The sequence below is a fragment of the Ursus maritimus genome, unplaced genomic scaffold (assembly GCF_017311325.1).
Source record: "Ursus maritimus isolate PB19 unplaced genomic scaffold, ASM1731132v1 scaffold_36, whole genome shotgun sequence".
Taxonomy (NCBI): domain Eukaryota; kingdom Metazoa; phylum Chordata; class Mammalia; order Carnivora; family Ursidae; genus Ursus; species Ursus maritimus.
The window spans coordinates 21,202,079-21,225,628 of NW_024426230.1; the positions used below are offsets into that span (position 1 = coordinate 21,202,079).

The 23,550-nt window shown below is 35.0% G+C and overlaps 1 protein-coding gene across 1 annotated transcript in view; it reads right to left on the reverse strand.

Moving 5' to 3' along the window:
- MDGA2 (MAM domain containing glycosylphosphatidylinositol anchor 2) overlaps positions 1 to 23,550 on the reverse strand; it is a 364,476-nt gene that overhangs the window by 111,086 nt on the left and 229,840 nt on the right. Inside the window, exon 7 of the mRNA XM_008694362.2 lies at positions 4,572 to 4,841. Within this exon, the coding sequence (XP_008692584.2) occupies positions 4,572 to 4,841 (270 nt within the window). The remainder of the gene's footprint in view (positions 1 to 4,571; positions 4,842 to 23,550) is intronic.

The following is a 23,550-nucleotide window of genomic DNA, read 5'->3' on the forward strand; positions in this document are numbered from 1 at the left end:
ATCTATTACGATAAATGAAATTCTAATAAATTTAATAAAATTCTGCCCTGAAAAATATTTGATTTTACATGCAAGTTTCTTGCCTTTTAGAATTATTACAGGAATTTTTTAAAAAAGATTTATTTATTTATTTCCTTACTTGAGAGAGAGAGAGAGAGAGCATGCACACGTGACAGAGAGTGAGCACACATGGGGGCAGGGGGAGTGGCTGCAGGGGAAAGAGGAGGAGAGAAATCTCAAGCAGACTAGCACCAAGGAGCCAGAGGCAGGGCTTGATCTCATGACCCTGAGATCATGACCTGAGCCAAAACCAAGAGTCTGACACTTAACTGACTGAGCCACCCAGGTGCCCCAAGTTATCACCGGAAATTGTACTAGATATTTCTCTAACTTCATTTGCTGTTGCTTCTGATAGTTGTTAATGATTTATCCATAATCTTACGTTGCTCATTTTTAAATATTTATAAGAAATTAAGTATCTGGATGAATAGTACAAACATATGCATTGCCAGGGGATAAAATGTATTTTCTATCTGGTCAGTATATAATTCAACCTGACATTAGAAAACAAGAATAAAATATTTTGATATTTTGATTTGGAGTCAAATCTGATTTGGTTGTTATTTCTTCCTCTACATTCCGAAAAACTAAGTAACGCTAAGTACTCCAACAATATTCTCTCCTGTCTTGGGCAACATTACAGCTCCCAGTCAACCTGAGTTTCTTTGCATTTGCTGAGTGATAACATGTACTCCCGTTTATAAAACTGTCTCATCTTTGCCTTATTTGTTCTCTAGAATCTGATTTTAGTTCTGTGTCTGATCTGCTGTTGCTGAACATGGAGAAAAGAGTAGTTCTAATATATAAATCTGAATATTGTAATATATCAAAAGGAAAACTGTGCACAATCCTAGCACAAATATTTCCAAACTAGAGGTGAAAGTAACAAGCACAGGCAAATTTTTGCTTGGTAAAACCCTATTTGCCGTGTTTATTGAAAGAGATTAAATTGAAGGATTTCTTTAAATATTGCCATTGATAAAGCAGTTAGTTACCTTTATATGTAGGCTGTATTTAAAGAAAAAATACTCCTTGTGGCAGAAAATGCTGGTATTTGTGGCAGAGACCCTCAACTGACTTCCAGGGATTCTTACCTCTGGTGTTCGTGGCTTTGTATGTAATTCTTTCCTACTGAAAGTGGGAAGGAACAGATGGGATGTCACTTCAGTAATTATGTTGTAATATAAAAGATCCCATCCTAGCTGACCAGAGCTACAGATTCTTCTTGCTGGCCTGATGAACTAGACATCCATGTTGGGAAGTCCACCTGACAAAGAATTATAGGTGGTCTCCAGGACAGGCAGGCATCTTCTAGGACATGAAAGTGGCCTCAGACAACCATGAGTAAAACACTTGAGCCCTCTACCATACAACCATAAGGAAATTAATTCTTTCAATAACCTTAATAAGTTTGGACATGACTCAACTTCCTATCTAAAGGTGAACCTCCAGATAAGAACATTCCAGCCAACACTTTGATTGCAGCCTTGTGAAACCCAGAACAGAGGATCTAGCTAAGCCATGCCTGGACTCCCGACACGCAGTTGTGAGATTATCAATACGTGCTGTTTCAGGATGCTCAGTTTGTAGTAATGGGTTAGGCAGCAATAAATAGTACCCTCAATTTCATTAATCATCAATAAATATCTTATGAAGTCTTTGATTAAACATATTCTTGTCTTTTCAAATTATTCTAAGACCCCAATGGCCATGATTCCTGAAAAGTTGCCTGTCAGTAATGGTGTTAAGTATTACAAGGATAAAACCAAGATTTTCCTTGAAAATCTCCATTTAATTTCATTGCAATATTTTCAATTAAGGCAATTTAAAATATCTATGAGCAAGTGTGATACAACCTTGGAATAAAATCTATACCCCATAGTCTTTATTGAAGATACACCGATAGGATTAAGTTGTCTCCAATGAGATGCAAGCAGGAAGGGTATCTAAAATTATTACTTTTTAAGGAAATTTTCTTAAAAAGACGTGATTCACTGAAATGTAGAAGTAATAGCTGGGACTTCAGTAGCCATTAGGGCTATAACATGTGCCATCTATTGATGACAATTTAGCAGTAACATGGGAGAAACCTGAATCCCTGAAGACTTTGTGGAAGAGCCATTATGTTAGTTTCTGAAATGATATTTTAAGGTTTAACCTGAGTGTAATAATTTTCTATCTTGTTCAAATCACGGTTACTTGGCATTTTCCTGATACTTTCAGATACTTGAAAAATAATACTATACATAATTAATTTGTGAATTATAAAATAATATAGTATTATAACCTACACATCTCTAGCTGGCTGAGGAGCAAGGGCCAAAATGACCCTAGTAAAGGCATACACAAGGGTCACGATAATCTAGGAGAGGAATACACAAAGGGCTAGTATTTAAGAATAAAGTCATATGTGAACAAAGGCAGAGAGATTTGAAAATGTGTGATGATTTAGTGGCAGGCAGCATGATCTAATTCAACTAGAGTTTGGTGTAATTGGTAGGATCGAAGGAGAGATGATTCTCTATATTCTATTTGGGATATTAATGAGTGGTTTGAAAATTCATGACAATGGATTTATATATCACATATCAGCCATGAAGGTCATCAACATTTTCCACTAAGAGTAAGACACATTTTCCAGGAAAATAAAGTCCCACAGTATGGAAAATGGACTGAAAGGGAAAGAGGCTGAATGTTCAGATGTCAGATAAAAGGCTACTGTAATATCCCAGATAAGAGAACGTAAGGCTTTACAGTGCAATAGGGATAAAAATACAATGATTCAAAATACCGAATATAAAATGGATAAGACTTAGAAACTGACATGATGGTGAAAGATTTCTGGGAGACAGTATTTATTGTTCTATTTCCTGTGTCTACCCTAGTACCCGGCAAAAGTAGTTACACAGTAAATAACTGTTAAGTATTTTCCAGATTGCAAAGCTTTCATTGGTGAGACAATACATATAGGTTGTTTTATGTTCAATTATATTTTGTAGTTATGCAATAAAGATTCTTACAGAGTATATATCCACTGTTACCTGTTATGTTTCATTTAAAATAATCTAAAATTCTCTCCATTGATCAAATTCTTAAATGGTTTATAAGTCTAAATTTTATGTAACTGTGTATATATATTTCCTGGAACTTGTAAAAATTCTCCAGAGAAAAACATAAATGGTGTTTGGGTTCCTACCATTGTTTGCAAAGCTTACTTAAACCATAAAACAAACAAAACTATGCTTATCTTTACCATGGCAATATTAGTAAATAAAAGAAATGAAAATACACTGTATTTTGTGGTATTATAGTTAATATTTTCTAACCAGGACAGTGCGCTACAAGGTAGGCTATTCACTGTTCCCAAAATATCTTTGCTTACTTTCTTCTTTTGCTTTATAGGAAAATATTCTCACACCCTGACTTCTCAGTAAACACAACCCCAATCACCTACCTCCATACTCCCACACACATCACACACACATGATATAACTGGGAAAAGGAGGTGTGAATTTTTTAGCTTTCCTGGGAGCTAAAGTAAATATAAATGTGAGGGCTGCCATTGCTTTTTAGTTCAATTCTATACATTTTGATGCATAGTGAGATCAAGTTCACTTTTGGGTGACTGTATAATATTCATGACTAGTGGAAGAGTGATCTTGAATTTGGTAAAATAGTTATATTAATAAAAATATATATTAATAAAAATTAAGATTTTCTTAATTTGGCTGTCAGGAAGTAAATAGAATTGTCTTCAAAGACAATTTTTTTTCCTGTTTTGTGGATAAAGAATATATGCATAAAAATATATGTCTTCTTGTATATATCCTATTCCTTAGTTCCCTTCAGTATAGCTTCAAAAGGTTTTGAATTGTGGGAAATTCATAAGGATTACTAACTGTGATGTGTTTTAATAGAAGAAATAAATGCCTTTTCGAAGTTTCTTCTAGACCTCTGATTCTATGGAATCATTGATTTCTTTATACAATTGATCCTTCAACAACAGAGATTTGAACTTCATGGGTCCACTGACACATGGAGGTTTCTGTTTTTTTTTTTTTTTTTTTTTTTTTTTTTTTTACAGCACAGTGCTACAAATGTATTTTCTCCTCCTTATCATATCATATAGGAAGAAGAAAAAACACAGTTTCTACTATTAAGAAAACCAAAGCAGGTGTTGGTTAACAAGCAATTTTAGAGTTGCAGAAGAAAATATGTATTAATATTTGCAATTTGATCTAAAAAAAGCTAGTTAAGATTTGTTACTTTATTACTTAAATGCTCAAAATAACCAACCTCTTCACCAAATCTTGAATTCACATAAACTTCTAATTTTATAGGCACATAAACGGCTACTGCTAAAATAAATTTACCTTGAAAAGAAATGACTAGCTCTAACTATGGCAGAGAAGCTACTCATGTTCCATGGATTTGCAATGCTTTCTTCTATTGACTTAGCCGAATATTCCTCCATCAAAAGTATATAAAAGGTGAAATACTTAGACTCTTACCTGTAACAAGAAAGCTGCATCTCCCAGCTCCAGCTTCATTTATGATGCTACAATTATAAACCCCATAGTTTTCATTGGAAAGACTCTTCACCGGGTATTCTGTGTACTCTTGAGAGTCAAACTGACCCGTCCGTAATAATTTATTGCCCAAGCGCCACTCATAGGTCAGCACCCGTATTGGGTAGGCTCTCAGGACCCTGCAGCTCATAGTAACACTTCGGTCTTGTCCTTGCCGGATTTCCAGGAATGCCGGTTCCACAGCAGGAGGATCTGTAGAAGACATGGTAAAACAGATGAAGCATAATGGTTTGCAATAAGCCAAGGGCTATTCTTATTGTGAGAAGCTATTTTTAAGAACACATCTAGCAACAGGGAAGGAGTCAGAGGTGGGTGGAGAACAAACCAGGAATTTCAGCTTGCAAGGGGAAATGGGAAACATCATTTACTGACTGTGGGCAGAGAATGAGATTCATTGCTTTATAAAAGCATTTGCAGGTAAAAGTAGCAGAGTTCATTTTTTCTTTCTAGCTACTTCCCAGAACAAAAGCTCATGACTATGTTTGGTTTATACTGTCAGCAATCAAATGATATTCTAGGTGGGAAATGCAGGATCTCCAAACTAGCAGAAGGCTTTGAAACTGATAAAGCCATTGGGTCAAGTCCGTGAATTCTAATTATTCCCAGTTTGGCTTCTGAGTATCCGTTATTTAATAAAATAGGTAACCCAAGCGTATAATTTATGTTCTAAATTTTTTGGTTTGAACTTATTTGACTGGAAGTCATAATATTCATGTGTAAACCTTAAACAAACTTTGCAAATTATACCACAGGTGGACATGGTTTCTAACTCACTGCAGTGACTCATTTACCTGTTTTAATTATGATTTTTTCCATATTATTAAAATTTAGTACATCAGGTACCTAATCTTTTTGTTTTTGATGGAAAGATTTCTAAAAAGTGTTACATCTCTCATGTAGAATATGCAAAATATAATCCTTTTCTTAATGACTCCTAGTAGTTATATTAAATAACAATTACTTCCTGGGCACGAATGATGGGATTCATTTAATTAAATAAATCCCACGACCACCCAGGATTGCACCGCACAGCACTACTGCATCCTTGACTCGATGCGTATGACACTCTCGAGTTGTGGAGTATGAAAACCGTCCAACTCTCCTTGGCATCTCTTCCATCAAGATGCTAAAAGGTTTTAGAGATGCCACACCAAATGTGCCTTCCAGTATTCTTTATGTGTTATTCCGTCTACCTTTTATACTATTGCTGTCCCTTCTCATTGCCAATCTGCTGACTGACCCTTCTTGCTTCATTCAACAAATATGTTTAAACTATCTTACTTACTCTAATTTTATTCATAAATTCAATTTTTGAGTTCTTCCTATATAGGTGTTAAGAATTTTTAAAAAATGAATGAGAAAAAAATTCTTGTCTGCATGTGATTTATGATCTAACACAATAGGAAAATAGCTGACTCACAAAACTGAAGGACAAAAACAATTCTCAGGTGGAAAGTAAGTGAATAATACGATGGGGGTTGAGCAGGCAAGGCATCTCAAGGAATGTGATACCTGAGCTTTGTCTTCCAGGATATGTAGGAAATGGTCAGGTGGGTAAGCAATAAGAGAGGATATCCTAGGTAAAGAGATTTATACGGGCAGAGGTAAAGAGAAGATAGAGAGGAGGGGCGTTCAGAAAAGTATGAATGAGTTAGCATAACTGGTGCACAAAAGGTGCATGAGAGCTCTGGAGAAAACAGATGGAAAGAAAGACAGGGACTCTATTCAAGGATTCTTGAATGTCATGTTATGGAATTTGGGGTTTATTCTTTGGTATTGAGGATCATTATTTTTTTTCTATTGTCCCCTTCATTTATTTCATCCATCCCTTACCCCTTCCTCTGTCAACTACCAGATTGTTTTCTGCATCTATGAGAAGTCTGTTTCTGTTCTGTTTGTTTCATTTGTCAGATTCCACATGTAAATGAAATCATATGGTGCTCATCTTTGTTTGACTTATTTCACTTAGCATAATACCCTCTAGGTCCATCTAAATTTTTTTGTTTTGTTTTGTTTTGTTTTAAATGAAGGCTTCATTTACTAAGCTGATCTTTTGGAAATAATATTGTGGCAGATAGGAGGAGCATAGACCTCAAAGGGAAGAATCTGGTTACAGAGAAAATGAGAACATGATTGCTGAAAGGCTGAACTAAGGCAATGTCGGTGAAACCACAAATGATTTTTAGATAATGAGGTGAATAATGGTGTCAGTGACAAAGATGGGGAAATAAGGAGGGATAGTTTAGGGTACAGTGGACGTGGTGAACTTGTGCACCTGCTAGTCATACAGTAGGGATACCTAGTAGGCAACCAAATATAGGCTATTTTTTATTATCTCTTTTGTTCTGATTTTTTTGTTCTGATCTTTTGCTTAATTGAATCATGGTCAGAGAAAATAGTTCATATGCTTTCAATCTTCTGAAATTTTTTGAAATCTAGTTTATAGTCCAATATAGAATTGATTTTTGTTCTACGTATGCTTGCAAAGAAGAAATAGTCTGCAGTTTAGGGATGTGCTGTGGTGTTGGGTCAAGTCTGACAAATGAGCTGTCCAAATTCATCTCCATAGTTGTTTTCACCCTACTTATTCTACTTGGATTAATTTAGAAGAGTGGTTAAACTCTTCCAAAAGGGTAGTAGTTTAAAAAACAATTATTATAGTTCTGTCTCCTTTATGCTTTACATATTTTGAGGTTATGCTACTAAGTACATACAAATTTGAAATTGCTCTATTTTATCGGTAAATTGAAGTTTTCATCATTTTGCAATAACCTCCTTTATCTCTATTAAAGTTTTCTTATTTAAAACTCTATTTCGTTTCAATTAATATAGTTACTCTGACATTCATTTAGTTAGTAGTTGCATGGTATGTCTTTTCCATCCTTTAAAGTTCCATTATCCTTATATTTTATAAGCATCTCTTTTAAATAGCATGTGGTTATATTCTATTTTTTCAAGAAAGTCTGGATTTTTTTTTTTTATTTTACCCAGAGCACTTAACATTTTATTTACATTTCCTCTAATTACTGATATATTGGAATACAAACGCACCTTCCTATTTTGTACTTTCTATTTTGTTTTGGGATCTTTTTAAACTTTGTCTTCTGTCGGATTTATGGACTACATGATTATTCCAACTTCTTTCCTGCTACTAATTTTAATTCTCTATTCTTTTCTTAAAACCTGTTGGACATTAATATAATTATATGCCTGCACTATTTTTTAGAAATGTCCAGATATATGCTGACTCATTTGCCTTTAATTCCTTCTTCCACTATAGACCTTACAAATCTGTGATCACTTTCCAAATTTTATCTAAAGTTCATCATTGAGAATGAAATTTAGTGACCTTTCTGATCTTGATTTTCTGAAAATACATATTTTAATCTTTTTCTTTCTTTCTTTTTTTTTTTTTAAGATTTTATTTATTTATTTGAGAGATAGAGACAGCCAGCGAGAGAGGGAACACAAGCAGGGGAGAGGGAGAGGAAGAAGCAGGCTCATAGCGGAGGAGCCTGATGTGGGGCTCGATCCCATAACGCCAGGATCACGCCCTGAGCCGAAGGCAGACGCTTAACCGCTGTGCCACCCAGGCGCCCCTTAACCTTTTTCTTAAAAGTTGTTTTCCTAGTACATAGGATTAGAGGTTGCCCGTTATTTTCATTCAGTGTGTTAGGTCATAGTTCTACTGTCTTCACATGGCTACTACTGCTGTAGAGAAGTACGTTCAAAGTCTCAGACTTCAGGTCACTGTGTTTTTTTTTTCCCTCCATCTACTTCAAAATGTTTTTACCTTTGATGTTCTACAGCTTCAATATGTTTTTTGGTAGAGATTTCTTTGTACTTAACAGTTTGTGATTTGCTGGGCTTTTAAAATCTGTTGATTTAAGTTTGATGTCTTTCATCTAAGAAATTTCTGGAAAATCTGATCATGAGTTCTTAAATAATACCTGTGCTCTTTTCTATCTTCACATGAGCTTCGTTTGTATTCTGTCTTCCATGTCTCTTAAACTCTCTTCCAAGTTTTCCATTTCTTGCTTTTCCTGCATTGCATTATGAATAAATTCTTCTGAGCATTAATTCTTTCTTCAGCTCTACTTAATCTGCTAAACCACCCATTGTGTTTTTAATTACAAGAATACAGCTTTCATGTATAAGTGCTCTGTGTTGCTCTTTTGTATACCTGTTATGCCATTACTTTTATACTTTCTCATTACTGGCAAATGTAGTAAGGTTTGTCTCATTTCTTTAAACAAAAAAAATTGTTCTATACTGTCGGATATTTCCACTTATGGTTTTAAGGATGTTTTTCTGTTGGCCTTCTCTCAGGGTAACTTGTTTCTGTGTATTCTTGGTTAATTTTGAGTATGTGCCATTCACTGTTCCTTAAAAATAGTTATGGGAATTCTTTAATGCCTAAGATTATGTTTTTTTTTTTTTTCCTCTAGAGAGATTCTTGTCTACAGGCAACTGCTGACATCAATGCTAGGATCACATTAATCTAAGTTCATGGCTTGGGTTTTATTTGAATCATCCAGGCCATATGAATTTGAGTTAAAAATCCAGATACGAGGCAATTCGTGATTATAATGTAAAGTATGTGCTCCCACATCACCCCTACCCTGGTTGCTTCGAAGGCAAGTTTCTTAGAAGTAAGAATGTGTAGACCAGGTTTACTTCTACTTTACTCTTATCCATGGATATAGTCATCTGAGTTCCAACTTCTATGGGTAGAATTTTCCCCCAGGAAATACTCTGGGTTTGGAGTTTTGCACCCCTTGGCCAGAAATGCCATGAAAACTGAAGCACAACTTTGCCCTTGTCAGCAAATGCCCTCAGGGCAAAATCAGCCTCATTGTTCTGTTTTCTTATAAATTTGACATCATATTTTTAAATAAACACTTTAATGCTTTTAATAATATTTTTAGAAACTTTCTAGTATTTTTGGTTGTTTGCATTGGAAGGAAGTTGAGGAATATTTTGTCTAATATATGCTCAGAATAACACACATGTCTCTGATAACCAAGTGGAAATAAGGATCTAAAGCTCAAAATGGAGGCCTGACTGCAGGGTGTGGTTTTGTTGAGATAGCTCAGAGCGAGCATAAACAAAGACAAATAAAATGCCAAATTTGGATTTACTCCTGAATATATCACTTGTGGGCTTAGAGGAAAATACAAGCTACTACAGGGCAATAAATATAAGTAAGCAGAGAGATATGTGGATCCAGAGAGTTGTGTTACAAAAATTGAAAGATTTGAATGCTTTAAAGAACATGAAGTAACAAAATGTGCCAAATGATAGCAATACATAACTTTAGACTGAAAAAAAAAATATTTTGAGAAGTTTAATATCATAAATGATTATAGCAAAAGTATTTTCTGTGGAGTTTATATAATGTGTGTTCAGGATTTTTGGCATATGAAGAGATGGCTAAATAGTAGAGATCAGGAATGATACCTATCTGTTCAATAATATTGTCTATGATTAGAAAGATACTTATCTATTAATTCCTTTTTTTAAAGATTTTATTTATTTATTTGACAGAGATAGACAGCCAGCAAGAGAGGGAACACAGCAGGGGGAGTGGGAGAGGAAGAAGCAGGCTCATAGCAGAGGAGCCTGATGTGGGGCTCGATCCCATAACGCCGGGATCACGCCCTGAGCCGAAGGCAGACGCTTAACCGCTGTGCCACCCAGGTGCCCCTTATCTATTAATTCTACCTTCTAGATATATCAGAAGTTTATACATTTCTCTCAATCTCCACTGCTGTTATTAACTCTCACACGGGCTGCTTCGAAAGTCCTGCAATAGCTTTCTCTTGGGCCAACGCGCTTCCTTTTTTTGACCTTCTCCTATATCTCGGATATTGGCCACATATTCTCTTAAAAGAGAAAACACCTCTTGTTATTCTCCCGAATTGCCCCTCCTTGTTAACCAGGCCTACAAAGTCCTGCAAGTTCTGGCTCTGGCCATATTCTCAACCATTCTTATCTTAATCATTGTGTTTCAGAAACATAGGTTTTCTTCCTATTTCTTCATGAGAAGCCCTTTCTGGATTCTGGAATTTATTCTTTCTTCCCCAGATGTTCTTTCCTTCACTTTTTCCATGGCTGTCTGATTCTCATTGCTTATATTTTACCTCTTTAGAAAGCCCACCTTTGACTACCAATTAGTTAAGTATCTCTCCTATTATTAATAATGTTAGTAATAATTGTATTTATTTCCTGCATAGCAACACCATTTGTTCGTATCAGTTCATATACGTTCCATTATAAAGGGACTTAAAAGTCTCTCTCATTGCATCATCCTCTGTACCCTCTGTACACCCAGCATTATAGCTAGTGCCAGATCATTACTGAATGCATAAAAGAAGGAAAGAATGAATGAATGATGGAAAGGAGTAAAGATATCCACAAGATCTTCAATATTCCTTCCATTAGGACCGGGTTCTATGTCTACTCTATGGATTCTGTGTTTGACCAATAGAATAGATCAAAAGTAATGCTCTATCATTTTCTAGGCCCAGGCCACAGAAGACTGGGAGTTTTACTTTCTAGACCTTTAAATATTTATTCGGAGCCCTGACCCATGAAATAAGTCCAACTACCCTACTATAGAAATCACCTCAAGAGGCCCTCAGATTATACTGAGAAGGAAAGGGCAGAGTTAAGTTCAGCCTTCCAGCCATCCCCACCAAGGTTCCAGACATGTGAGGCCATCTTCTACCTTCCAGACCAGACGAGCCACCTGCAAAATATCACCAAGTGACCCAGATAATACCACATAAACAGAGGACTAGTCCAGGCAGGCTCCCTTCAAATTCTTGACTCGCTAGAGATCAGGCAATTAGATATAATAAAATGTGATTATTTTAAGCTCCTAGGTATTGGAGCAGTTCACTACACAATAACAGATGACTGACACAACTGCCTCTGAGCCTTCAAAATTCAGCAGTTTGATATTATGAGTGGAGACTCGGCAGAGCGAGGCAAAGAACAAATGGACAGGGCAATGGGGAGAACACAGTTGAAGCAGCAGACCTTGGGATTCAAGTTGGTTCCGGAAGGAAATGAATTCAGAAGGAAAACTAACGGGGAAAGACAATGGATTGAGTTACTAGGACAATTTGAAAACCTGAAAAGCCAGTACACTGAGAACAATGGAGTCAAGAGGACCGAGAGTTGCAGTGGATAAACAGAATTTGCTGGAATTTATTATTTCAGAGGTAGGGGAATTTGGAGTGATTATAGGATCAGAGATATATTCACTGGAATGAAAAGCTGAAATGGAGTAGAGATTAATGATACTAGAGTCAAATCCAAATACGTTAAGTGAATACACATTTACTCTCATTATATTTGTATTTGTCTAACAATGTTTGCAACTGCTTATCTTTCTTCTTATAAATTTGTTTTTAAATGGCAAAGGTCAAAATGTAATTAATTGTACTTACCAGGGCAATATCCTAAAATAAGTATTTACTTTTCGTATGAATGATTTTCTGTGGGAATTCTTTGAATGTATCTGACCTATTAGATTATTTAAAATAATGGACTTTTTTAGACCCTCACGATATATGAATGTGTCATTCATCCAAACCTAGAAGATTCAGTCCACTCATTTACAGCCTATAAAAACATTTGATAGTGTTGGGTTAAATCTCTTCAAACACAGTGTGTTTTCATAAAGTTCAACAGAGTCTGAGTTGGAAAGCATCCCTAATGAAAGTAATCATAACTGTTATTTAATAGAATGCCCAGACTACTTGGATTCCGGGGTGGTTCCTTCATCTCAAAATAAGTGAGAAAATGTAAAACAGCACACTCACTGTAACCCAGTCACATTTGCCTATGGAAAGCTTCTGTGATACAAGGTTCACTTTAAGCAAACTGGATATTAGTGAGCTCAGCATTTCATTTCCTGGAATACCCAGTTAGAAGAATAGACCTACACAGTTAGGATTAAATAGTGTAGTGTGAAGACTTTAAATATGATGAAAGAAAGCTTCAGATGTCAAAAAAGTTAGAGTTCATTGTTCTGATAAAATCAGTGTTTCATGGTGTAAGTGTTATTCAGTATGCTTTATTATGAAGCATCTAATTTTCAGAAACTGTAAATTAAAAAATATTGTGAGAAAAAATCCACTTAGGAAAGATTCCTTAGGAGAAATAAATAGGTAATTGTGTTTTGTTCAGTTGGACAAATGATTCTAAAATTATACCATTATATTCTAAAAACATACCATTATATCATATTAAATGTATTCACTTACGTTAGTAATCTCTGGTTCAAAAATTTCCTTGTCAAACCACCTCCCTACATAAATATACTGAAGGGAGATGGTAACAAAAATAACAATTACATATGTTGATAGTGAATAATTTACTGAGTTCTAGGTACTGTGTTAATATAGTCACATGATTTATCTTTTTATAATAGTAACTCATTTTATAGAAGTTAAGCAAAGTCATCAAGCTAAAAAGTAGCAGAATAAGGATTCAAAGAAGTCAATCTGACTCCAGAAAGTAGGCTTTTAACTGTAACCTATACTTCTTTCTTTCCGATTACAAATACTACCAAATTTTCATGATTTAGTACTCTCCCACAATATTTCCTGTGAAAACATTGGTTATTAAGGTTATCAACTAAAATAGACATTGGTCTATTCACACTAACATTTAGAATGTATAAACTTGCATAGGTCAAAAAAGGAAATCATGTTTTATGGAAAGCATGAAAGTATTGCAACAAAACTGCTAGGTTAAAGAAAAAAATGTTAATGATGGATTTCAAACCAAATACAAAATGTAGTGTATATAACAAAGTATTTCACGTAAATGAATTTCTGTATTACCCATATATTAATATATATATGATAAGTGCATGTAGAAGATTAGCTATTTGGAGGTAAAGGTGTAACCTTTTATAGCTATTAAGGATTTTGATTAAAATAAAATTATTAAGTAGAAAGTGTTCACAATTAATTAGGTTTTTAGTATTTATTATTCTTGTACCTCCTGGTTCCGGGTGTCTGGCAAGTGTTCCAAGCAGGGTATGGTTCTAAATATTTACTTCCATATACAAATGTCTAACTTATTTGGAAAGAGTAACCCAGGAAAACACCCAACTATAGCGAAATGTGTATTAGTCTTTTATTTCTTAATAATGGGATCAGAGACGAGTTCCCGATTTCTTTCAATACTGTGTATGAATAAAATTTTACCTCTATTTCTTAAGAACAATTGCCAGGTTCTGATGAGCACCAGAAGTATAAACAAAGAATACTTCTGATTTATGCAAATAATAAAATACATTTGAATATATAATAAAAAACGTTCAAGCTAATTTTTTAAAATGTTAATATAACCCATTTTTAAGTCTTTAAGGGAATGTAAATCTATGGATGGTAAATATGCATAGGAGTATCTTCAGTTTACTTATAGCTAAAAGAGGAAGACAGTCACCTGTTTGGAGAACTTCAGTGTACATGTGATCCTAATTATTTAACTCTTAGAGAGGTCACCGCTAAACATGTACACATTAGGGTCATTTCTTCTCAAGCCATTTCTGCTCAAGCCAAATACCTGTCCAGTGAAACACTTGTCTATTCTTTGCTGTTCTTTGTTTATGGAGATCTGGGGAAATTGTGCTGTTAATAGTAATAATTTTAAAAATCCAATACTTAGGTAGGAAAATCCAGGAGTTTGAGTGTTAAGTCAGTGAATTAAATTTTCCTGTTGTCCAATAAAAATAGTGAAGTTGACACTTTTAGTGCAGGACAACCTCTGTTTCTGTGTCTGTGTGCGTCTTTCTCTCAAATCTTTTCATGGTATTGCAATTATATCTATCTTAGTGGTAAGGACACTAAAATTCAGAGATGATTACGAGTAACTTGTTTATGGAGTGAGAAACACCAAGCATATATGAACCCAGGGCAATTTACCAACAAAACGTTAGCCATTTAGACTTTACCACGTGATTTCTCTAAGCATCATGTTACTATAAGGATATGGATTCAAAGATCCTTATTTTATTTGTATCAATCAAGCACATAAATACTTACAGAATTCTTAAATAATGCTGGGTATAAGATGATGTATCAGGGGATTAAACGAAAATGAATAAAAAATGGCTCCTGTCAACATGCAATTTACAATCGTTGTCTAAAGGAAATATCTTAATAAGTTAAGTAAGCACAATTTAATATGAGCAAGCAATATGTGAGTTTTTATAAGGCAATAACTGATTAATTGCTATAGTATAATGGGAAATATATATTTGATCTTTGTTCTTGATTCCTGGCACAGAGTTCCTAAAACTCTTGGAATTTCCTGAGTGATGCGTGCCCACTGTGATTTATGACAAGCCCCTCTCAACCACGAAGAAACTTATGCTAATGAGGTGAACCTTAGCTAGTCACTAGCTAAGGATGTGGGATGTGGGCTGGTTTCCAGAAAGATCAAGCCATGATTAGAAGATTGGAACTTTCTGTCCCATCTGCTTACCTCCAGAAAGGGAAGAGAGGCTGGAGATTAGAGACCTAGTTCAAGTACTACTGACCAATGATTTAATCAATTAGGCCTACATAATGAAACTTTCATTAAAAATACCTCAACAATGGGGTGAGGGAGCTTCCAGGTTGGTAAACACACTGAAGTGCTGGAAGAATGCTGCCCTTGCAAAGAGCAAGGAATCTCTCTATACCCCTCCCCCCAACCCCATAGCTTGCCCTCTGCATCCTTTTCACTTGGCTATTTCTGAGCTACATCCTTTATAATAAACTGGTACGTTTAAGGAAAGTGTTTTCCTGAGTTCTATGAGGTGTTTAACAAATTATCAAACTTGGAAGGGGAGGAGGTCTTGGGAACACTCAAATTTAAAGCTGGTTGGTTAGAAGTGTGGGTGGCAACTGGAAATTGTATCTGGTGTCTGACAGGCAAGTAACCTTGCAGGACTGAGCCCTTTAACTCGTGGGATCTTCACTAACTCCAGGCAGTCAGTGTTGGCATTGAACTGAATTTTGGACTCCCAGAGGTTTGGAAGAATCAGAGCATTGGTGCTGAGAAACACACTACTTATTTGGTGTTGAAAAGAACAAGAGAATTGCTAAGCAAGTCTTAAAATAAGCCCAAAATAATTCAGCAGAGAAAGACATGAAAGAGGATGGACTTAGATAAAGATGCTGGTAAGTTTGTAGGGTTTGGTTAAGTGTATATTAAAAAATGGGGATTGAAAAAACACTTTTAGAATTAATCTCCTCTGTGTAGGGGTGCAAACACATTTCACGTACTCAGGACCTCATTTAATGCTTACAATGATCTTATTTCTTTCTTTGTAATTAATTAATAAATTTATTTATTTACTTATTTATTTATAATTTTTTTAGAGAGAGAGTGAGAGCACATGAGCAGCAGGGGCAGAGGGAGAAGGAGGACAGAAGCTTAAGCAGGCTCCCCACTGAGTGCGGAGCCCGACTCAGGGCTTGATCTCAGGGCCCTGAGATGATGACCTGAGCCAAAATCAGTGCATTGTTCAATCGAGTGAGCCACCCAGGTCGCCCTTATGGCAATCTTTTAAAGTTATATCAGGATCTTCATTTTATATATAAGGAACCTAAATCTGAGAAGTTACATTCTTGAGCGTCCCACACATTACAGGTGATAGACTTTAGATCCAAAACTGCTTGACTTCAAAGTCCATGTTCTTTCCAACACAGGAACTCAAGGAAGCATTATCAAAGGCAAATCATAAATGAGTCTAGCATGTTAGTCTACGTCAGAAGTGGGCGATACAGGGGAATGTAGTTTCAAAACAAAATTGCCTACAGCATTTATAAACAATCGGCAGGAAAGCAACACCAAAGACTTGGTGATACATTTTACAAAATTAGTGTTCACCTCTCTCCACAAACATTTGGAGATTGCTGGTAACTATTACTTCACAACCTTTAGGGTTTTCTCTGCAAGGTGAAATTCTGTAATTACAGTGCAGAAGTATTAAACTGTTATACTAGTGAAAATATTTGTATACTTGTATTATTGATGTAAGGCCCATGATGGATCATGTGTAGAAAGAACCACTGCAATTGCTTCCTCATAACAAAAGTGATGGTATACTCAGTACTCCTGTTTTATGGAAACTTCGCTTTATAAGATTAATAGATACTATTTATTATTTAGCCATGATGTTTCTGGGCCTAAAAGAAAGTTAAGAATAAGCCAATCCTGGATAATACAAGGAAGTTTTTAATAATATAATCAATTTTATTATTTGGATATTTTCAATGATGAAATCAGCACTAAAATCTACTCTGATTTTCGTGACAGTCTCTTAGAGCTTACTTGTGTGTCCATATAACTCAACAAGCTGGTTTCAGAGCTAAATATTTCCATAAAAGCTAGAAAATTGACTCAGAGCAACAAAGTCAAACAAGATTTGAGGTGAGTTCTGAGTGAAGAAGCAGGGGAACTGCAAGAAACCAAATCCTCAAAACTTCAACCCTTTCTGTCCTTTGCATTCATTAACGCAAGGAATATTTCAGAAACATAAGCAATAAGACTCATTTTAATAAGACTAGCCTTTTAATTAATTCTAAGTCAACCAGGAAGGCCAATTAAGCAGAACAAACTTCTCAGAAAATGAAATCGCAAAATCCACAATTTGTGCTGCTGTCTGATTTACAATGAAGAGTAGATGAAAAGAAGAAGTGACTGCCTTTGACAAGTTTGAATCTGGACTATAGACTATGATGTGATGTAACTGTCCTTATGTTTTAAAAATCGATATATGTTATTGAAGTTTGGTTTCACAATGAGTTCCATGTAAAATACAACTGAACATAAATAAAATCATTTCTTCAACTAGCACCACAGAATACGTTTTAGGACTGAATAATGTTCTAAGGATCGTCTAATGTTCACTTTTATCTAACAGAAGAAGGATCTGCATTCAGAAGCTGCAGTAGCGTGCCCATGACCACAAAGCCAATTTTCAAAGCTTTTGGACAAGAGATTACATTTTATATTTAGTTTTAAGTTCACGAGGTGAAATTTAGTTCTTTCTTTTCCAAGAGGATGGACAGTTTCTGATGGAATTAAAGGGAAATGAAGAGATCTATAAAGCATTGGTTCTGACATAGAAAATTGAACTTTGAATAAATTAAAATAAAAATTTTAATTATCTGTGGTTCTTTTATGAAAATAAGATACAGGAAAAAGGGATGTGGATTTATAGATATGACTTGAGGACTCCTCTGGCACATGCATTGGGGATGTTTGGAAAAGAAGACGGGACATTGGGATTAGGAAAGTGAAGTAAGCAGAAGGCAAGGTAAGGAGCTTGGTTTACCCACCCAGATTTTGGCAACAATAAAGGAAACAAAGGAACAGTTAAGGTACTCAGTGCAGAAGTCCTGCATTTTTATGGAAGGAGAAATGGTTATTTGATAGTAACCGCAATTAAGTAAAGCACGAATGAGGTTGGTCTAACAAGAATGTATTTAAACTAACTACGTTTTCTATCTGGAAGTTCATTATACATAGCCATTCCATATGTTGATTGCTCTTGTTGAATCATTGGATTTTACTTAAGAAAATAGATGCCTACTTTGACAAATGAAACATGAATTCATTCACCCTTTACAAATCAGATATATAGATAGTACAGATCATTAACACGAGAGTGAACTTAGTACATAGAAATTTTCAGCAATAAAGAGGGGGACTAACAAAGAATTATCCTTGAAAATCTTGATATGAAATAATGAGACCTAATCTAGGCCAAAAGTGGATGATATGTTGCTTTAGTCTTGGTGGAAAGGAGCTATAAAAAATGGTCTCCAACACCAAAAATGTTAGTGAGTGGAAGCTGCACAGGTTTCAGTTTTTGCTCTTGGCTTATGATAGCCTTCAAACAGTGTTTTTATATTTAGAAGATACTTTAGTTATCTTACTTTCTTGGAAGGTTGAAGACAGTCTTCATGTACATGTATTTATACGTAAAATATTTTCAACAAAAGCAACGGAACAAATAAGAAAACAAAACCAAAATGATTATAATTTCAGTGGCTACGAAACTGTATCATCAATTATAGTTGTAGTTCCAATATGCAAGTAAGATACATTGTTTTACCTCACTTGTGTGCCTTAAAATAACAAAGATAAACACTCCGATGAAAAAGATTGCTAAGAACAACCACTCATACCCAGAAAATACTTAACATATCATTCTAATTGCAACATCAAAACGGCTTCTTCATTTACTATGATTTAACAGAAGCATTTAGCATACAGTAGGCTCATCTTGTCTGTGGTTTTCACTGCACAGTTGCAGTCAACCACCATCCTGAAGGATATAAGACATAAGGTCAGACAGAAGGACAATAGAAGCCTAAGGCTACATCACAATGCCTGTGCCATTCACCTCACTTCATCTCAACACGGACATTTTATCATCTCACATCACCACAAGAAGAAGGGTGAGGACAGCATAATACGACATTTTTTGAGAGAGAGAAACAGAAAGAGAGGAACAGACAAGAGACAGAAATCACAGTCGCATAGCTTTTGTTAACAGTTCATTGGTATCATTGTTTTATCGTATTATTAGTTGTTATTTATTTTTTTTACAATTTCTAAACTGAACTTTCTCATAGGTATCTATGTAGAGGAAAAAGCATCGTAATACAGGGTTTGGCACCATCCACACTTTCAGGCACCCACTGGGGACCTTGGAATGTATCCCCTGTGGATAAGGAAAGACTACTGTAGGTGCTAATAGTCAAGAAGCACCTTAAATACCAGTTATGTAGAAACAGGAGCTGCAGGTAGTGATTTAGACAGCCATGTGTTACGCTACTGACATTAATTACAGGGATCTCTAGTGAATGCTTTCAAGATATACTACATACTTCAAAACAGTTAATGACTACCTAAAAACCCCTGTATTGTTTCACTATATTTCACACAGTGGTAAAGACAGAAGAAGCAAAGCACTTTTTAATATGCTGTAAATTCTTGTATATCAAGGAACTGTATATCTGAAGTTTCAACTTCTGGGATTATTGTTGGTAACGGAGGAAGAAATGCTTTCATTGCTTCTGCCAAGTCATAGTTGCTGCATTTGCAAACACTGGGAAATGTTACAGAAGCCCTATTAAAAAGTGCTAAATCTTTCCTAAAGAATGATTCAGAGATGTAAGACAGTATTTATATCTCCATTCACACATTTTGGGATGTCTTTTGGTAATTGTACATTTATATTAAATACTGAGTTTGCAAAATAGGTCCTTTCCTAGAGTTTCTGTATATAGATGCATTGACTGAAATGTAAACACATTTGGGTTAGTGTGTGACTTTGTCAAATGTCTATATTTCAGATTCTGAAAAGTTCTGACCATCTCTGATTAAAAGCCTTTGTTTTTCCTTGAAAAAAAAAAACCCACATATTTATGTCAATAAAGAAATATCTATTGAGAAAAGGAATTATGTGAAGCACTATGTATGACTTTTTTTTTTTTACTTTTGGGAAACTTAGGAGTCTGAACTAGAAGATAAGAAATGGAAAATACAAGGTATGTATACCTTTAAATACTGCTGTATGCAAATCAGGGTGTCAGGCACTGTGAGAAATAAAACAAGTCCCTATCCTCACAGAGCTTATGGTCTAGTTGGGGAAGGCAAGGTATAAATCAATGAATATTTGTATAGTATAATGGATAAGTTTATTAGAGCTTAAGAAAGGTAAAGTAGTGAGTATGAAATGAATGGTATAAAGATTTAATGCTTTAAGTTTTCACAAGGGGGGAGCATCAGTGGGGATGGAGTCATTTAAATTTTCATAAGGTAGTTTTTAAACAATCTTTTGAGTACACAGAGAGGAAGGACCACAAAAATTGCAGGAAAGTAACACGGTGGAAAGATGCTGGGACTGAAAATCTGGGCATTGTACCATTCTTGAGCTGTCACTTAAAATATCTGGGTCTCAGTTAACTCAAAGATTTGGACTGACCACACAAGTGAATGATTCTGTCCACAAAATGAGGTGGCAAACCAAAAAGCACATTGACAACAGCGATGAATAGGAGGGTATGATTTTCAGTGTAGCATGGTGTCAGTTGTTGAGTAATATTTGATACATATCAAGCCAGATCCACGTATTCAATCATTCAATCAAATATTAAATCTTCTTCTGGATACTCTATTCCAAAGGTATGTCAGACACAAGTCCTGCTCTCAAGTTCCACTTGCAATTTTCCTCAGAAGATAAGACATACTTATTAGTGACTACAACGTAAGACACAGCATCATACAAGTGCTAGCAGAAGACAAGTGGGACAACCATGTAATCATGCAATTAGTATCCCAAACCTTGTATAAGAGGTCTTTAAATTATTAAATTTATATAAGTTTTGAAATATTTATTACTGGCTTACAAATTAGTTTTAATATATTGATGGAATAAAAAGTTTCTTTAAAAACTAAAATATTTTTTAAAAAGTATAGTACATATCTATATGCACTCATGAAGAAATATTTAAAAATTATATTACAGGAATATTAAAATAAGCAGAATAATTATTTTGAGTATATAATCATCTACCTTATTTAATTTCTTAATTGAATATTTATGTCATTAATATTTATCTAATAAATGTATTTCTCCCTAAGATAATATTCTTTTGAATTTTTCCATACAGTGTCCTATAATTTCCTTCCCAGTTGTATTTTATGATTAATAAATTTGAATTAAGGTAATATTCAGTTGACTTTTGTCTGTAACCAGAATTACTATTAAGAGAATAGTCTCTTCAAATGTGCTTCCAGGGAAGCACCATCAAAATATTCCTACCAAAAGCTAAGATATCCCCAAAATGCCAATGGAGATTTAAAAATTAAATGTCATACATCTGAGTGCTCGTTTAATTTGTTCAATCTCCCCTTTCTGTGTAGGGATGAATTTCAATATTTTCCTGGTTGCAGGCCTTACTCTCGGTAACATCCTTGTACTGGAAGTTTCAAAAGCTGAAGTTTTTGGCACTCCACACGTTGAAAAAAATTAGTTTTTTGGTACTTTTCACTAACATTACATTTGCTATTCATGCCCTTTGAAACAGAGAAGAGATAAAGAAGTGCTGAAGAATCTCTTCATCCAGCAAAATGCCACCCTCACATACCCCCTTTAGTGTTCAATAAAACTAGTTTGAATATGGATTTATTAATACAGAATTAATAGTATCCCAAATATTAATAAATATAAATACAAGGCTACAAATATATTAGAAACAATATAAGTATATTATTATAATAAAGACACATCAAAATATTTTTCATGATTCCACTGAACATCTCAAGTCAGATCTCTGACTTCCAACTCTTGGAAGTCTTCCTAACTAACCTCTATACCCTCAGCCCTGATTCTTTCCTTATTTTATCAAAAATGACAAACTATACGCAGTATTTAATTTTCCTGGTATGAAAATAAGTATCTGACATGCATTTCCAATTCCTCAAACATGCATTCCAATTCCTAGGGAAATAAGTATCAGGAATAATAATCTCTAGGGAAATGTGAACAGTCATATTTCCATTTTTAACTTATTTTTAGAAATCGTTTCGCCCGGTTTCCTCAAGATTCTTTGCTCACCTTTATCCAACAATGATCTTCCAAAAATAATTTTGGCCCAGGTTTTGGATTACACTATAAGGAAAGGCCTCGTCGAGGCTTGTCCATGCAATATGGAATAGATCATCTGCTGATTTTGCTCCCTTTTTTACATGTGTGTTCCCTCCTTTAAGAATGTTGAGTGGGGCGCCTGGGTGGCACAGCGGTTAAGCGTCTGCCTTCGGCTCAGGGCGTGATCCCGGCGTTATGGGATCGAGCCCCACATCAGGCTCTTCCGCTATGAGCCTGCTTCTTCCTCTCCCACTCCCCCTGCTTGTGTTCCCTCTCTCGCTGGCTGTCTCTATCTCTGTCGAATGAATAAATAAATAAAATCTTAAAAAAAAAAAAAGAATGTTGAGTGAAAATGCTTCTGTTTATTATACAAATATACAAAATATAATCAAATCACCTATAATATTTCCACATAGAAAATAAATGATTCCTGCTCACATATCCATAACCAGCAAATCAATGCCATTATATCCAAATCAAGACAAGGGTTTCCAGTGGGTACTTATATCCAATGATCCCCATCACATTCTTCAAGAATCTTTACACAGTCCATCAATTCACCAGCTAAAATCTTACACAGCTGATTTATAACACTACAGTTTCTTCTTAAGTATTGAACTGGATATGCTCTGGCAACCATATCAAAATACTGCAATAGATAAATGGTTGTGATCGCCAACTTGCCAAAGAACTAAGAATTATTTTTGTGTACCACTTTTCTGTTGACAAAAGTACAACATTTATACACAACTGAAGTTTCTATTCTGCTTTTTCATCCCGAATACCGAAGCCACTGGCAAAACTTTAGCAGACTTAAAAACAGTCATTCTATATTACAATTAATACTAAAATCTCTAAGTAGGTATTTGCAGAGCTTCCCTTCAAATTTTATTTTAAGTAGGAATTGTTCTTTAATACTCATTAGCGTATTTTCTTTTATTTTCTCATTCATTTTCCCCTCTGGGGCCTACTGAGGATAATTACAAAGGAATGAGGGAAGAATTGAGTAGAAATTGCTCCAGACAAGGAGCCAGAAGTGTCTTCCTGTTGCTGAAGCTGATGAGTTGGGTGACTGGGACGAAGCCCCGGACTTTCCATTAGATTCGTTTTCCCAGTCTTTACTTTGTGAATTTTAAGTGCAGACCTTTCCTGTCTTTATTAATGAGTTCTCATGAACATTAAATGAATTAAGATGTGAAGGTGATTGAAAAGAAGTAACAAAAA